The 18,237-nt window shown below is 44.9% G+C and overlaps 1 protein-coding gene across 3 annotated transcripts in view; it reads right to left on the reverse strand.

Moving 5' to 3' along the window:
- The window catches only part of pvrl2l (PVR cell adhesion molecule related 2 like), a 291,813-nt gene that overhangs the window by 149,823 nt on the left and 123,753 nt on the right, over positions 1–18,237 (reverse strand). For all 3 annotated transcript variants that reach the window (XM_076012058.1, XM_076012057.1, XM_076012055.1), the window contains exons 3-4: positions 16,961–17,204; positions 4,378–4,671 (exon numbers count right to left, since the gene is read on the reverse strand). In XM_076012058.1, the coding sequence (XP_075868173.1) occupies positions 4,378–4,671; positions 16,961–17,204 (538 nt within the window). The remainder of the gene's footprint in view (positions 1–4,377; positions 4,672–16,960; positions 17,205–18,237) is intronic.

Consider the following 18,237-nt stretch of genomic DNA (forward strand, 5'->3'; position numbering starts at 1 on the left):
TTGTGACCCGAGAGTGCGAGTCTCACGGGTCGGTTCAAGAACTACCTGTTGAGTAGTTTTATTATGTTAATATTATACTGGCCAAGGTGGAGTGAAGGAGGGAGAGGGAGTGAAAGGGAAAATAGAAGGGGGACCTACCAAGGTGAGGGGGGGAGAAGGACAGAGATAGCAACTTCCAACTAAATACATTTCTACAGCATTAAAATAAGCAGACATTTGAGCAGCATCAGATAATTAACCAAATTAATAACACAGAAAAGGGAGGAAAAAAAGACGACCGTGAATAACCATGTGTAAATATATGTGCGTTATGTTTGAAAACAGTGCCTCTGTCATTGATAATAAAACCTTTGAACTTCATTATTTAGAAAAATAAAAAATAAAACTCTGTATGGAAGTGAGGTGCTGTTGCCAAATGTGCTAATGTGCTAATGTGCTAATTGCGGCAGTGAAAAGAGGTAAAAACATGAGAACTGTCAACTGTCATGAGAACAATGAAAAGTCCACTGCCTTCAGAAAACCTTCAACCGGTCGAGCGGCCCGTGCATGGGAAGCGCACGGCCTTTCAGCGTCAAGCCTTCAGGTGAACTGAGCCGACCGCCTGCTGCAGTAATGGACCTTGATAAGGACGGGAAGCAGGGCGCCGACTGGAAAAACAAACAAAGGAAAATAAAGTTTCGCTGAGCACGCGTTTTATCGGGAACGTTTGCATGCGAGTTTTCGCCGATTAATTCGGTGTTTGTTACGAGGAATTAGGGGCTCTGTGCTCATGTTACCTCAAAGCTGCGAGATCCTGCGGTGAAGAGATCAGGACCTTGTCATTATAAGAAAACTTTCTGTATACTTTTCATAGGTATGAAGGATCAAAAGAGACGCTGGAGACAATGAATCGTGACTCGCAGGTCAGTGAAATGACTCTCCAGGTATGAACGATGCGTGCGGGACGAGAACGTCGCTGTCCTGTGAAGATTTACAGGCGACATCCAGCTGTCGCAGCGGCGAGATGTTTTCCCTCTGCAATCTCATAATCAAGAGATGCTTAAATCGCAATAACAAGATATTTTCTCATAATTATCAGAAGTTAGGGACAGTTTCGTCTTTTGTTTAGTGAATGTGACGTGCAAATAGGGGAGTGAAATTAATTGAACAAGGGAGGCAAACTGTTTTTTGTTTTTTTTTTCATTTTGATTAAGGACATGATGATGTCATGAATCAAAAGGCTCATCGCATCCCATAGTAAGAGCAGCAAAGCAGAAGTGAAGTGATGCGGAGAGGATGAACACTAACAGAACACACGCAGCTCTGGGCTCTGTTAACCTTCGCTTGGGTCATGTGATTAGTGAATGCGGGCGCAGGGTAAAGGTGAGTACAGTCTGTCAAAACAGAGAGGACAGTGTGTGCGTGCGGGTGAGTGTGTGTGTGTGAGTGTGCGCTCTTCCTCGAAGGCACTGACCTATAAAAGCCCCTGTGAGTTGCACAGCACACAGGGAGCGTGATCCCTCACGCCGCATTTAACAAAGACACACAAGCTGAACAAGTGGCACTCGGGCGCCTGTGTCACCGCGAGGACGGAGTCGAAGTGTGAGGACGTCCTGACATCCGGTTTGATGAAGCGCTGGACAAAAACCAATGAGCATCGGCAGGATCTCATTGACAGAGGGCCTGGTAGAGGAGGCTATGCTTGATTGGGAAAAATTCGATTAACTTCATTCAAAAGAGGCCAATCACATTCCGTTACTACCAGCTCAACCAGGCAGCAACCATCAATGGGCTGCTACAGTGATGCAACATTCTTCTTCTTGTTAACAACAACAATAATAATAATAACAATAATAATAATAACAATAATAATAACAATAATAATAATAATAATAATAATAATAATAATAAGTCTGTAAAATATAATAATATAATAATATAATAACTACTGCAACACGTGCGCTAATCGTTTAGCGATAGCTAGGCCGGCAGTCAATTCCTGTACACTTCCCCGCCTGGGAGCTCGTGACTGGCAGAGAGGTGGGGGCTGACGTACGACGGAATCCCGGTACCGACTGACAAAAAAAAGAGGAAAAAAAGTCACGCAAAAGGGCCGCTGGTTTAATGTTGATCGGCGCATCGTTTACCGAAACCAAAACAAACATCGTCAATCGTCGCGGCTTAACGGCTAAGTGCCGCGAGCCCCGGTGACACGCATAGTTAGTTTAAATCTTGTTTGCATTTGTGCGTTCCCCCCCACCCGCCGCCCTCACTCCCCTCCCCCTCCCCCTTCCCTTCCCCTCCCTCGACAGCTTGACAGGTGCTCGCGTAAACTCGCGCAAATTCATTATGCGAAAACGGGGACGGGCGACCATCGCCTCCGTGTTTATTTTATCGGTGCTTTGAGCGAAGGCGCTCCACGTGCAGGGCGCGACCCCCAATGTTTACGTGCCATTCCCCATTTGCATTAGCTGCAGTTTTGACGCACGCGTGCGCGCACGCACGCCCGCCTTTAAAAGAACCCGCAGTCATGAAAGGACGGCTGAATCTTCCGCATCTCTGCGGGGGAATGTCAGAGGGGTCACAAATCGCTGGCAGAATTTCTCTGAAGTGCGAAGCTGCGCCGCACCTGTCTCAGACTTTAATCCATGTAAATTAGAGTGGAATCAAATGGATTTAGATGAAAGCGGCGCCCGCACGCTTACATGCGCTTGCTTGATTTTCAACGCTGCCACCAGGCTGAGACTGACTATAAGGGAGGGGAGAAGTTACATTTTTGGCAACTGGCTTACCGAGAGTTGTTTTGGTTGTCAGTGGGCTGTTCCACACCCTGGATGGATTCACTGCCGACTGCCGAGATCTGGATATCTTGACGTACGTTCAATAAATGGGAACCAGGTTGTACTTGCATCGTCATAACCCAACGTGGCGGATTGACTGCGACCAGAGGTGGCTAAAGTATTCACATTCTGTACTGAAGTAAAAGTATAGTTACTTGTGTGAAATAATACTCAGGCAAAGTAAAAGTACTGATTCCTTTACTTAAGTAAAAGGAAGAAAGTACAATTTCTTAAATGTACTTTAGTAATTTTTTTTGACATTCTTGAAAAATCCCAAATTAAAATAATAATATAGTCTCCCACTAAAATATGACCCACTTTCAATAGCAACGTTCAAATAGCTCCCTTTGGAGCAACAACTATAAATATATTACAATACTAATAATAATAATAATAATGAATTAATTACTTTGAACAAAACTGTATCTTTTTTCCAATGCGGGAAGTAGAAAGTACAGATATTTATGTGCAAATGTATGGAGTAAATTTAAAAAGTTGTCAAAAACATAAATACTCAAGTACAGATACCTGAAAAATGTACTTAGGCAAAGTAACAAAGTATTTGTACTTTGTAACCTCCCACCTCTGATCGAGACACACGAGTGGCACACATCGCAGCTGCCGTGTTGGTTCACGGCTCTCACCGCCTCACTGGGCAAAGCGGAAATTATCCTGGAGGGACGTTGGGAAACCGCAAAAGACATAATGACCTGCCACTGCAATAATGAACCACACACACACGCACGCACACGCACACACACACGGGCAGCTGAGCTGTAAACGCAGACTCGAGCACTGCTCAGCTTCCCCGCACTCTGTTTACAACTGACCAAAAAAAAAGAAAAAGAAAAGCTTATTGCACTGCTGTGCGACACCCGACATGTCTGAACCACAGCAGCACAAAGGGAAGTGTGTTTTTGGATGTGACAAGCCGGCTGCCCAGACGGTTATCGTTATCCGGGTCATTACATGAGCGAAGGGCTGGTCTCATATTTAAATCCTGCCTGGCAGATGACAGGTTTGTAATTGGCAGCCTGTCACAGGTCCAGAAGAATTGAACGGTGTGGTGGGTTGATGGGCATTTTGATCATGTCAAAACACTGCCATTCACTGTTCAACCCTTGATCATTACAAAATGAAACCGCTTATTTACAAGAATATTGCATATTGTCAAGCTGATTTTTGCCTATACCAAGAAGGATTAACTTTCATTTTGTGAGTAAGACCAAATTTGGCAAGCTGCTCAGGACTGGTGCGGAAATGAAAACTCTACTTGCTACACAGCACCACCTTCAGGGACAGAAAAACCTTTCCGACACTAAAATCAACCTTCATGTCTGCTCGAAGGGTCGTAGAAACATGGGACAAAAACCTACGCGCTTGTCTCATCAAAACCTACATTTCTTATGCTGTGACCTATGGTTTTTGATTCTTGAAGCGCACGATTTACATGTGATCGACAAAAAAAAAAAAAAAAGATCTTAAGATCTCAACCATAACTCATTCCTATCAATCCTGCGCCATAAAGTGTCGTTATGAAGGTGGGCGTCTCTCTTACATTCGACGGACAGCTTGACGATGTGAATCCACGGCCGCTCCAGCGTCTTCTGGTCCACCCGGCAGCTCACCTCCCTGTCGTTGTCCGCCGGTGTGGGAACCGTCCAGTACTGGCTGCGCAGCGTCACCGTGCCATCGGGGTTGGATTCGGTGTTGGAGGAGACGGTGAATGTGCCTTGGGAGATCCACTTGATGGTCGCGACCGGTTTCCCGTTGGCGGCATCGCACGAGGCCACGATCACCGACCTGGAGCCAGCCTGGACCGTCACCGCTTTGGCCGAGTTCTTGGGCTTGGCTGGAGGAGGGAAACCAATAAAAAAGAAGACAAGTTAAGCAAGCGCTGGGAGGTGAAAGTCAAGAGGAAATGAGGTTGGAAGGGAAGGAAGGGTGTGCTGGGTAAAGACTAAATGGCAGCAGAAGGTAAAAGATTAAAAATACAAAGACATCAAAGGTAAAAGACAGAGAGGAAGGAGGGCAGGCAGAGAGCAGGAGGAGGAGGTTCAGTCGGGTTGTTGTGGATAAGTTGTGGCGTCCCACTGTGGATGGAATGGGAATCAAGGTGCGAGGGCTTGATGGGACCTTCGGCCAAACAGCATCGTGTGGTGTGCTGCATGGAGCCTACAAAAGATTCGGAGTCATGGCAATGACAAAATGGGTATCTGATTGGCTGATGCTGACTTCATCAGCCAATGGCTGAGATATACAGGTACTACCCGAAAAATCTGAATATCAAGTAAAAGTTGTTTTATTTTGGCAATTTAACATAAAAGATAAAACCAACAAATTTTATTGAGCCAATGCACGCAAATTGACATCTCAAACTGTTCCTTGTTGTGACTTTGCTGATTTGCTAAGATTTTCAGCTTATTAAAACCACAAACCCACAAACTCAGAAAATTATTATAAAATTTGAGTTCATTGTTTAAGCTGTAAGACCTGATCAGCAAAATCCACAGAAATAAAAACTTGAAATCTATTGATTTGCATATTATTCGTTTATATAATTTGTCAAATTCACCTTTTAAGTTGAATTGCAGTAATACAACAACCTTTTCAGGACATTCTAATTTTCTGGGTAGTACCTGTATAGCGCCAAGTTCACTTCACACCTGCTCCCAAGGGGTTTTTGGGTTAAATGCAAAGGGACAATTTTGCAATGGTCCAGGACGTGGCGCTGAGCAGGACTTTAACCTTTAAAACACTTTGCAGCCTCTTCACCGTTCCGACGCTGGCTTGCTCCATGAAAGCATTCCTCTCTCAAGAAAAACGCCTGTTCTACTGACAGAGTATCAATCGAGCTGTAAATGTCAGTGAATTCTGTTATTTTGGAGTGCAAGGTACCACGCTCCACCTTTTCGTTTTGTTGTTACACTTGCTCTTAAATGAGGCCAGCACAGGCTTGAGGTAGGAAGCAATTTTCCTCAGGTGTCCTTCAATTTGTCATTCGTGCCTGTGTGGTTATTAAAAAACCAAAAAAAAAAACGAAACACGTGAAAATAAGATTTTTGTCTGCACACTGCTGGGTTATTAAGACAACGGCCAGTTTAAACTGTGTTCCATGATTGATTTCCTTCTGAGGCCGCTTATCGATTTCAGGGGACTAAATGTTCCACTTAGTGACCATTCTCGCACCAATTCTCCCGGCTTGAATACATTATCATCGAGAGAGGAAAGAAGACTCCCTCCGTAGTGGAGCGGCGCAATCATTTCTAGGTGTTCATAAATTTGCACCCGTCTTGGCAGAAAGTTGGCTTGGATATTTGACCTTTGGGGGAACTTTATTGAAATGTAAAAAGTTTCAGCTGCCGTGATATTGTTTGACGAAAGTCAGGCATTTCAGTAGGAGCACGCAACGGCCATCTATTCATCTATCGATTGAAATGAAAAGCAACAAAAAACTGAGACATGTGACCTTTTTATTGGGCGTCGCCTTGGTCTCCTGATGTCAGAATGAGAACTGCAGGATAAAGAGGACTCTCTAAGTACAAACTGTCACTGAACCAGAACATTTTTAGTGGTTAGACAGGCGCAGTGGGAGGTTTAAATGAGGTCAGATGAAGTTCGCCTGTATAATGGTTTTATTTATTCATTTATTTTTTTTTGGGTACTTTCAGAAATTTGACCCCAAAGCCAAATATCACAAAATTTTTGTGAGTGGTGTAAGACGAAGATGGAGTCCAGCCAGGTTCTGGGAACAGACTGTTGTGACCTTGGGACACATTGCGACCGTAAAAATTGATGGGAAAGCAGGAAGGAAGACATATTTCTAAGAGGAGTGATAGTGAATGTCTTTCATAATGCACAGAGAGAAGACATGTCCTTGGAGAAACAGTCTATTTATGGAGTACAGAGGGGAAAAGGGAAAGAAAGGCATTGACTTAAATCCAGAATACTTAGCGTGATAAAAAAAAAAAAGAGAGAGACACTGCAGTGAAGAATATATTTACAAACAAGAGCACCGTGCCGCTTTGATATCTTGAACCTGCACCTTGAGAGGCGCCTCTACGGTGAGAATCGCACTGCAACCGTCGACCTGTGTTTGCTGTGTGTGATTTGAGTGAAGCTGAAAATGAGATTCCAACTGGATTACACTGCGACTGGTTCGCAGTTTATATTTTAGCTGACTGAAACGGTGTCGTGACTTCAGCTTGATGAGGTCAAGAGTTGCAGATGGACTCAACAGGCTCTTGGTGCACGAGGCCTCTGCTTAGACTGCTCACTGAGAGAAAGCGTGGGAGAACGAAACTAAACGAGCGATTGGTATTTCTTTTATCATTAGTTGCTGCTTTTGAAACGCACTGAGTCGCATAAAGGTTTGATGTTCTCTGCTAAATACAAAGGTGTGGCTCAGTTTCAGATGACTAGAACAATGCCGTAGCCAAAGGAAAATCTACCATTGAAACTCGGTGCACGTGCAACAAACCCCAAAGTGGCCTGTTGTGTCTGACGACAGGCTAGAATTGACTGAAACAAAACCAAAGCTGGGCAGCAATGTGGCCACGCTCCACCCTCAGCACAGTGAGGCTTTAAAACACACACACACACACACACACGCGCCCATGCACGCACACGCACGCACACGCGCGCACACACACACACACACACACACACACACACACACACACACACACGCGCGCGCACACACACACACACACACACACGTGCACACACACACACGCGCCCATGCACGCACACACACGCAGGCACACGCGCACACACACACACGCACGCACACACACACACGCGCACGCACACGCACACGCAAACGCACACACACACACACGCAAGCACACGCGCACACAAACTTATTTTTGGCATCTCCTCAGCACATATTTCTCAGCAAATTTAAGGCGAAACATTTGCCAGCCGACAGCAATTTGTCTTGACAGGAGCAACCTTTAGGGGAAGACGTCGGGTCACAGAGAGACTTCACAGCTTATTAAGCTGCTTTTATTCAGTCCTCTGTGTATTGGTAGAGCGCACTCATGAAAGAGGTGTTGTTTTCTGACAGATAGGGGGAAAAAAAAAAAAGTTCAAATACCTTAAAGGGGAAAAAAAAAATTAAGCAGAAACCAGTGTCAACATGTCGCCCCGAGATCCGGCATCCACACCCGCCTCACGCTGTGACTGGCAAGCTGTGCCGAGGTGAAAGGGGAGCAAGGTTTTGAACTTCCCGATCGAGCGCCCTTTTGGCGCTCCTGACATAACTATTTCTGTCACTTGTCATGTGAACAGCCAACCAAAACACGCTGAACAACTCCTCCCTCCCCCCACCCCCTCCCCTAAGGAGAGACTGTCAGAAACTGTTGTGTCATCGGCAAACCTCTGCGCGGCCTTTGGATCATTATCAGCAACAATAACGGCGACAGCCAGAGGGGGAAAAAAAAAAAAAAATCTATTGATTCCAAAAGTGCTCGGGAAAATTGCAATTTGGATCCAAACCATGTTTATCAAACGCGTGCGGAGGATATCGCTGTGAGTCTTTGTGACGCGACTGGGCCCCTCAGCCGACGACTCAAAAAAATCCAATTTATGCTCTTCCTGCTTTTTCTCAGCCCGCAAGGGCTGGTCTCAACTCTCGTCCATTGGAGAAAAGAAAGGCTTTCATCGCATGCCACTTGATGGAAGTGGCTAAAAAGACGAAAAGAATTCTGCACACTGTCTCTCAAACACTTAAAAGATGCCCATGGAACTTGCAAGGCTGCTTAGATCTCAAGGTCGAAAGATTCAAGATTCAAGAAAAAAAGAAAAGCACCTCAACTCACATTCTATCATCAGGGTGAGGGAGCGGCACCTGTAGACTGCGGGAAGTAAAAGTGGCAAACGCAGGCTAGTCAACAATGGAAGTCGGGCAAAGAGGACGTGAAGGGACGGCAGAGACAAAATCAGACATGCAGAGCTCAGACGAAGCGAGACAAGAGAGGCGTGGAGGGATAAAGAGGAAGGAGGCCAAGCCGGGCGTCAGCGGTGAATCGAGGTCGAAGCCTCTGCTTCCCAGGCGAAACGAGTTTGGTTGGATCAGCTTGCTTTCAACAAGTCGAAAAAAGTACCTCTCCCCCCCCCCCTCCCCAACCCTTCGCCTCCCCCACCGATGTGTTCCGTGACGCCGCATGAGATCAAGCCCGCTGCGACTCCTCACATCGGTCGGAGGCATTCGGAGTGGAGAGTAATTACGTGGTGGGCAGGATGCCTTGCTAACAGAGCTGAATAAACACTCCAGCCCCCCCGCACACTCACCCCCGTGGTGGTGTCAGCAGGCTGAATGCCAAACGGCTGGAGAGGAAGCAGCATCATACAGGCTGAACCGCATGGGGTGGCTTTGGTTTTTAAAGGAGCAAGCCCTGGAATCACTTGAAGGAGAGTTGGTAAGAATTAGCAGCATCTAATGGTGAAAAACTCAGTTAAAAAGAGTTTGCGTCTCACATTGGGTGTTTCGTACTACATTTTCTTTCCTAGATATACTGGACCCGAGACAAGTTGCCAGATCATCGCGCCGCATGGAAAGAAACCACCAATTTTAGAGTTCCCAATTCGCCTCATGTGCATCTCTTTGGACGTAGGGACTTTGGAGTGCCAGGAAAGAACCCCATCCCTGCAGAACGTGTGAGCTCCAGACAGAAAGGCCCCAGGGCCAGGAATCAAACCATCCTTCTGTGAGAGGACAGTGCTCACCACTGCAGCACTACTCAAAAACCCGAGCAGCATTCAAGCTAACTGCATATATGTGCAGCAGCATGGCCAACTCGCTGCAAGTGGACATTATATCGCTAAAGCATAAAATCAATTTCCTGTGGTTTGTCCATTGTTTCTAAAAGAAAAGAGGAAAAAAAAAAGAGGTGAGCTCGTTTCTTTAGAAGTCAAACATCAAATGCTTTCATTTATTCAAACTGCAATTTGGATGTTCTCCAAGGATCGGGCTTCTTATTACGCAGAAAGGAATTCTAAGCTCACATTCATAAATTACAGCGCTATAATTTGCACTTCAGTGAAAATCCCACTCTCAAGTTTCCTTACACGCCATTTGCCCGCTTCCCTTCAGAGACACAGAGTCCCCGTGCTGTCGGACGCTCGAAGAAACCCCCTCGCAAAGCTAAATTCCTGCCCTGACTCGCGTTCTCTCTGCATGGGCTACAATTTTTATTTTATTTTTTTACAGAACGAGGCCTGTAAAATGGAAGATTGCCAGTTTGGATCCTTAGCCAGTCGGGACTATCTGCCAAGTGTGAAGATTTGTAAGCGAGGGCGAAGCCGGCTGTCACTGAATTAAAGGTGGCAGTCGCACAGAACAGCTGACATCTGTCATTGTCACACAAATTGCGATGGTATGAAACGAACTACCGCGACTGAGGGGCCCAGTACCCACCCAGAGTGATGCTTACCATGGACTCACATTTTATCAGTGAGACAGAGCAGATCTGGGGCAATCCTCGGCGCTCCCGCCACCCCCCTGAGTAGCTTCTTTAAGACCCAGCTGGAGAGCTAGACTCCGGGTGGTTTGTCGCACTTGGCCCAGCAATCAAACATCCTAAATGCGGCTGCTTAGAGACGAGCCATTTATGGAGACCTCCCACCATCGACCGCAACTGACCCCATTTCCATCAAACAAATCTGACCCAGAAGCGGCTGGTTTCTGGGTTGTGTTGCTGCATGACACCCTTTAAGCTGTTTGAAGCAATCTGTGCAAACAGTAGAAGGTCTCGTCACGACAGGAAGCTGCACCACCGCTGCACTGCCGACAAATTAACTCAATGTTTTGTAGGTGACCCTCTTCTGTTGTTACCTGACTGACACGATTGCTCAATTTAGGATTGGACCAAACACCTTTTTTTAAGATAATATTTAAGATTATACAACAGTCCGTTTCAGCCGAGCAACTCTGGTTGTATTGGACAAAGAGAAAGTCCACGTGCCGATATAGACTATGGCAGCAGTGGTAGGTCGAACTTATTCACACCACATCCAATAGGCATGGCAACAAAACATGGTTGTGATGCTGGTGTCGTTTAATTAAGCCAACTAGAGCTTGTGCGGTCCGCTGTGTTTCAACTGGCATCCATTCACCACGTGGGGCGTTGAGCCGTGTTGTCCGCCGTGTTTGTGTTGGTGTCTGACTGCTGGGAGCCGCGACTGATGGCCGCAGCTAGACTTGGACTGAGGCGAAAACTGAAAGGGTCCAAAATTCAGATGGCAGTTTCCAACATTTAATCCAAACAGAAACAAAGTTAATAAGTCCAGTTACTGCCGCTCATGCGACAACTCCCGCAGCTTTTACCACATGGGTTCTCACTGAAAATGAAAAGGAAAGTCTGCATTTCTTTTCTTAATTTTTTTTTTTTTTTTTTTTACGTGTCAGTTCCCCAACACTGACAACAGTCTAGTTGCGGAGCTTCTTGTGTTAGAGGAGACAAAGAAGTAAATCATCATCGATTTTTATTATTGTCAATTAGTCCAAAGTAAAGTCTGCAGAACTGTCCCAAAAAAAGGACTGAATGCGCCTCAAGCCGTGCTGTTATTTTGAATATCATCATGGTGACATTCTGCATAACTGTCCTTAATCTCATGTGTCACTGCTTAATTATACCTGTCACGTATTAGCATGTTGCCACTGACAGTCATCACATAAAGCAGGAGTGTCAGACTCATCAGCGTCATGGCTGCCTTCAGAGGGCCGGCAGCAAACCAGCCGTGACAGCCTCTGCAACGCTGTAAGATTTATTCAATTTACAGATCCCAGATTTGCACAGATTCAAAAATATGTGTCGGCAAATAGTTGCGTCTCAGTATTTAATTTCTCACTTTAAGAAACCTACAATACCCCATAGATCTCATGCCAAACCTTTCAAGTCAACATTGGTCGAAACTAACATCTAAATCCTTTCATATGGATTTTCATACGCATGCACATTTGGACATTTTTGGAATTATTTGTGGCTATTTGTCATCGCCACTTGATGAACGAAAGTGCCTGGTTGTTGTGGGGAAACACACGCTCCTGTCGGCGCCACCTGACGTTTGCATCCTTGCAGTAAAACTGAGTGGCTTTCAAACTGCTGTGATTTGACCAATGGAACCTCATATACCAGCTTCTCCAACTTCCCCGAATGGAATGTATCAGGTGCAAAATGAAAACAAGGAATATGATCAAAAGGAAACGTGATCACAGTGTTTCATTCGCAATTAAAAGGTCAGCAAGCACTCAAGCCGAGGCTGCAGAGTGGATGCCGCATTTGGATTCACTGGAACTGACAACTGGCTCACATCAGCCCTTCCTCCTTCTTCCCTCTTTCAACATGAATTTATTCACTGCTGTGGCCCCGTGGATGCAGCCAAGTCATTCATTTTTTTCATATTTATTTATTTATTTATTTTCTACTCCGCCGCATGCATTAGCCAAAAATCAATAAAGGATTCTGGATCTTGTTAAATTTTTGGAATTCATGTCTCACCAGCTGCCCAGGTTTTCGTAAACATCTCGCCTCAGTTTGACACGGCGCTGCTGAATATTTGCAGATTGTGTCGCGGGGAAATGGCAAAACAAAAACAAAACATCTGCTCGGCTCTCGATGTCTACTCAACTGTTAGCGGTGCATGAATATTCAAGGGGCCTAGACGAGACCGTAATTATTTTGTCGGGTGCGTTTGTTTTGACAAGTTGTTGCTGGCCGTTGGAAATGTTGACAAAATGCATTAATTCAAGATTTAGGCTAATTGATCGGCTTCAAGCTTAAGGGCTGAGCTAAATGGCACAATGTTCAACTAAACACATTCTATCTGTTAAAAAAGACACTAACTTTGTATTTTTTTTTCAGTTCAATCACAAGGACGACTTTTTTTTTCCACCATTGTAAAATAATTTGACTGAATACGTCTATGAAACAATAAATCAATGTAAAAACTAAAAAAAAAAGATTCTCACCTATGAACCAAACCGCTCAGTATGCGCCTGCTTGAGGCAGCTACCTGGATCTATAAATCTCAGAAGAAGAAACAACCATTTTGTTTGAGAGCTTTGCTTCTGGAACGAAAAGAGCTCCACGCTGCAAAACGCAACAACGATGATTTCTCCGCCAAAATTATGATGAGTGACTCTTTGCAAAGTCCCTCCCTGATACAGGAGCCACTGTCGAGACCTACCGCTTCAACCATATCAGTGCCTGGGAGGCCTGCCAAGCCTTCAGCAGAAGCTAATATGCTCAAGTGGTGTGCTTGCTGGACCTGCAAATATGACAGCTGACACCCATGAAGGGGCATGCCAACAAAAAAAAAAAAATTCTCTCCTTTAGCCGAAAGCCTAACAGGAGAAATGCTAGAGATGGATGAATCAGTGTGCAAGACTGGCTTTGCTCAGATTTGCCTTTGTGAGAGGCCAACTGTGTCATATGAATGCAAAAACAATATTTCCACTCTTACAGATTCCACGAAGCAGCTCCTGAACATCGAGGTTCTCTCTGACCGGTAAATCCTCTTCCTGGCCCGCTGGCACCGACACACCCAATGAGACGCAGCATAATTGGCTCCCATTCATTGTCCCTGGTCCCAATCCAAGATGATACGATATGTGATTCTTTATTCACACTCCAATAAGTGGTAACAAGATTGGCTGGCGGTGCTGCCGCATTCAATAAGTTATAATACGATTGGCTGTCAAGATTATGCATTCACACCTGAATGAGCTGTGATAGCGCCGGGGTGTCGGCGGTTCAATATCCAATAAGATGTAATGTCATTGGCTGCCAGCAGTTGTAAATTCAATAAGGTGTAATGCGATTGGCTCTTATGGATTCTATATCCAAAGGGGTGAAATATGAGCTCGGCACTGATCTACAGCAGGTATTCCCTAAAATAACTTTTGCTGTGTAACAGCACCAGCAGCAGTTTAGGAAGCTTAGCTCTCATCCATTTGCGAGGCTGCCAAAGCATCTCGAGGACTCCTGCAACACAGCCAAGTTCTGCATCTCCTGTGCACTCTATTCTCCTTGAATGGAGCCTCCTGAGTGGGTATTGTATTGTAGGGAGGTGCAGTCATCAAAACACCGGAGAGAAATAGGACTTGTTAAACACTTGCCATGCATCATACCGGCTGCAATAACCAAGGAGTGAGCTCAGGCACTTCTGGCCCAACTTCACCCGCCGTACAAGGTGCACACGCAAAAGAAAGGCTCACATCTGTTTGTGTGATGCCAAAGGGAAAGATTGTAAGCGGACTTCTTTTTGCTTCAAAATCAATGTCAGAAGAGAGCTTGACGGGAAGGAATAATTTACATTTTTAAAAACATTTCTTCAGGTTGCTTAGCGCAAAACGTTTGACTTTTCCACACCTGACCACACGTCCACATCTGGAATTGTCCTGTTTCGAGACAAAACCAAAAAAATCCAAGATGCAATGAGAAACACAACCTTCATTTGAAATGATTTAAAACGGACTTTTCTCTGCATCAAAGCCTGTGTGGTCTATGTCGACAATTCAAGTGTGGCAACCGATTTATCTTTAGAAATACCAACGACACACAAATGGACCGTGACCTTTCGTATCTTCAGAATTACTTTTAAATTCTAATGCATATTTTCCATTCAGCGCTGCAGCAAATCTTCCATCATTCGATGAATGGTGCTCAATTGATAGATGAAAAAAGGGAAAAGATGGGCCTCAAACCTCAGAGGCAATTAATGGAGACAAACTGCAATGTAAATTCTCAGTACAAGTTGGGTTTGTGTGAAAATTCCAACCATTTATTTTTATAAGTCTCTTTCATGAGGGCGGACGTTCTGAACATCTCTGCCCTTCATCACAGAAGGTCCCACACACAGTGGATGAAGAGCTACCGGCCCAATAATGCGATAAGCTACTCTAGACTGTTGGACCAAAACTCCGGTTAGCTCATTCCTCTGTAAGTGGAGTCCAAACAGGAGGACATGTGGGTGGATGAATAACACCAGCTGTCTGCGATTACCAACAGGATGCACAGCAACAGCGACTCAACATCCACTCACTATCCAAAATCAGGGCTGTGAAATCACTTCAGGCGGCGCTCATTATTTTGCATTTCACTTCCAGGCCTCGAGTTTATTTCGTGTCTATTATCTGTCAGCCGGGTGGCAACGGCACCTTTTATTTTTGGTCCTATGGGTGTCTGAAAAACTTTAATCTAGCGTAAATATTCCTGCGCCAATGTGAAATGAAGGAATCCACAAATGAGGACAGTCTGTTTTAATGAGGCTTTACACTTGTGTCACCCTTAGACCCTATTAAATTTGTACAGTAAGATTAATGATAGGGAAAATTTAAGGGAGAACAAGGGAGTGTATCATTAAAGAAACTTTGTCTGTGACATGTAGTTTGTCCCCTAAAGCTCGATTATAATCACATTTTTTGACCAAAAGTGATAATGCTCATTTATCTTATTATTCGAATTAGACAGCCAGTAATACTCATAATGAAGTCAAATTTGTTCTTAGAATATTGACTTGCAATGTATTTGTATGTTTCGATGGCTTATGATCAAAATTGAAATCTAAAAGGTTAAATTTCTATTGGAATTCAGAAAATCATGCCACAAATCAAACAATTCCACACACAGATTGTGTAGTCAACATTCCCAACATTTCTTAGCAGGGCACTCGGGTTAAAGAATTGAGTCAACTTTCACAGCTAATCAACTGATCGTCCCACTGAACTGGCACATACCAGAGCGCGTATCATTTGTTCCCTGCATTTGACCCCTCCCCCGCAAGAGTCCTCAGGCGATGAACCCCCCCCCCCCCGAGCGATCAAACGGAAAGACTTTCGTAAATCAGTTGCGGTTTCCAGTGCAACTTTGTAATTGTCTCAGTGGCTTTGTGCCCCCTAAAATCCCATCAGGTGTCCTCAAAAAACAATTACTTCGGTCATGTGAGCAAAAACATCAGCAACCATAATTAAACTGAAGCTGAGAGTAATGAAATGTCACAGAGGCAATAGCAGTTCTTGTCACTTGGCAATGATGTGCGGCGTGCAGAAATAAAGTAAACCGCGTGTTCTCCGCCTGACAGAATGGCGACACACCCGCAGCCGTTATTATCCTCACTCACCACGATAATACGAAGGCGGGTTGTCATGGCAAGTCCGCTAAAGGAAAAGGGCTGCTCAGTTGTTGCCCCCAGATATTGAATATACCTACATTAACGTCAGCCGTGCGTTGCTTGAAAACAAATCAATGCCAGACCCACACATTACTTCATCCAAATGCAATTCCACGCACACACGAACGCAATCACACACACCGACCGATCAAACAAACAAAAAAGAAAAGAGAAAAAGCAGCAGACGGGACGCTACGTTTCAATATTCAAAATTAAAACCAAAATGCGGACACCTGTGTTCAGGTATTTATTGAAACAGGGAGATAATTATGTTCGTTTAGTTGAACCGATTCTCATAACCGTGGAGCAGCTGTTGGCTCGTCACGAGAGGCCATGTCCTGAATGCAGATTTCGAGTTTGTTTGATTGAGTCAAGGAGACACAGCGCCTGCAACGACAGCTGGGCACCCGAGTCTCGCCACAGCAGTGGACGTGTGGGCTAATTGAAACTGCCTGAGGTTGCGATTTGTCAAGGCCGACGCAGGAGAAAAGCCTTATGAAATCTCTTTTTGTCCACGAGTGAGGAAAAAAAAACCAATAACCTTTGGCTACTCACAATGATCCTCTGATGAAAATGCCAAAAGTTCACTTTTTTGCCATCATAAATGTAAGAAACTCACCGACTATAACACTTTTCATGATTTGTGGCATTGAGGAGCAGCCAAAGCAAATTGAAAAGCAGCAGTTTTCGTATAAAACATAAAAGCGCACACACAGATCTGGAATGACGTCAGCTGCACTGTGGAAACATCCAAATGTTTGCCTGCTAACTTTCTAATATGTTTTATACTTCTTAAATGTTTTATACCTTGTTTCCATGTTCAAATTTGCAGATTACGGATTTGTCTCCATGCTTCAATTGACATGTGACTAAATGGAATTTCTAAAAAAAAAAAAAAAAGTTATCTTGAAAACAAAATTGGAGTGACACCAGGATGACAATCAATTCTTCCCCCTTCAACTCACCCAGCATGATGAGCGTGGTGGTCCCTTGCTCATTCCCAGTGGGGTAGGTGGCGTATTCGCAGGTGTAGCGGCCAGCGTCCGACATTTTCAAGTTGGAGATACGGATGGACGGATTCTCCAGGCTCTTCTGGAGAAAGACCACCCGGCCCCTGAAGGACTGGTTGGGGAAACTCTCTCCGTACGTGGGGTGATACACGGCAATGTTGTCTCTCTGACCATCGGCGTGCTCGAATATCCAAGACACCTGGTGAGGATGGGGGAGGGAACACAAATGTTTGTCAATGTGGAACCTGGGAGTGGATAAGAAGCGTCACATCACCATAGTTTCCTCGACAACTGGTGCATTTCAAACCTCATGTGACCATGAGATGCTGTGTGAATAATTTGAAAGTCAACACAAAGTAAAGAATTGATTTTTGACTCTCGACCCACCAATCCTTCCCTCAGGAGTTTTTAATTCCTGAGGACCTTGATAACAGAGAAGCTCTGCTGCTTCAGGATCACTAACAGTAGAAAAAGATGGACGGAGCTTCTGGTTTTGAAGAGGAGGGCTGACAAAGACCTGAATTCTATCATTTGGCCAGCAGGGACCGCCAACAATGGTTGCAAAAAGACAAAAAATGGCAGTCAATACAGAAAAAAGGACAAAATTCACACCTTTACAAACTAGTTTAAATGTTTTTTGCGGTTCTAAATCACTTCTAAAAATAAAACAAACAAACAGATAAATACATAAAAATGAGCAAATGGGCTCTTATATACATTTTGTCCAATTTGGCCTAATTTTGGGTAAAGATGGCCTCAAAGTTGTGGGCGCTTCAACCATTGCTCAACTCTGGTACCACCCATATCATCCAAATATAGAATATTCAGTTTGAAAATGAACTGGGACCTCAAGATGGTCCTGACCATGAAACCAATTTCTGGGTTTCACTTTCGGCTGTCCTGAAGGAAGCACCTCAAAGCCTTCACTTCCTGGAACATACGCAGCAGGACGCTAATTGTAGCTTTCCAGCGCTTTAGCGTATGGGCTCGCGCAGTAGTGTGCCAGCTTTCCATCACCAGGGCAGCAGCAGCAGAGAACCCCACAGCCGCCCTTTTGATGCTCCTCCACCAGAGTGGTAGAGGAACGTCACACGGGGCTCCTGCCCTCCAGTTCAATATGTTTGACCTCTTGCCCTCGGGGAGGTGGTCCGAATCAATCAAAGCGTGCAACGACAGACGACTGATCACTTTCTGTGACCGATTCAATGGCTTCACGGAACACAGTAACTCAT

The sequence above is a fragment of the Nelusetta ayraudi genome, unplaced genomic scaffold (assembly GCF_046127955.1).
Source record: "Nelusetta ayraudi isolate G7.1 ecotype Tasmania unplaced genomic scaffold, CSIRO-AGI_Nayr_v1 ptg000135l, whole genome shotgun sequence".
NCBI classification, from domain to species: Eukaryota; Metazoa; Chordata; class Actinopteri; order Tetraodontiformes; family Monacanthidae; genus Nelusetta; species Nelusetta ayraudi.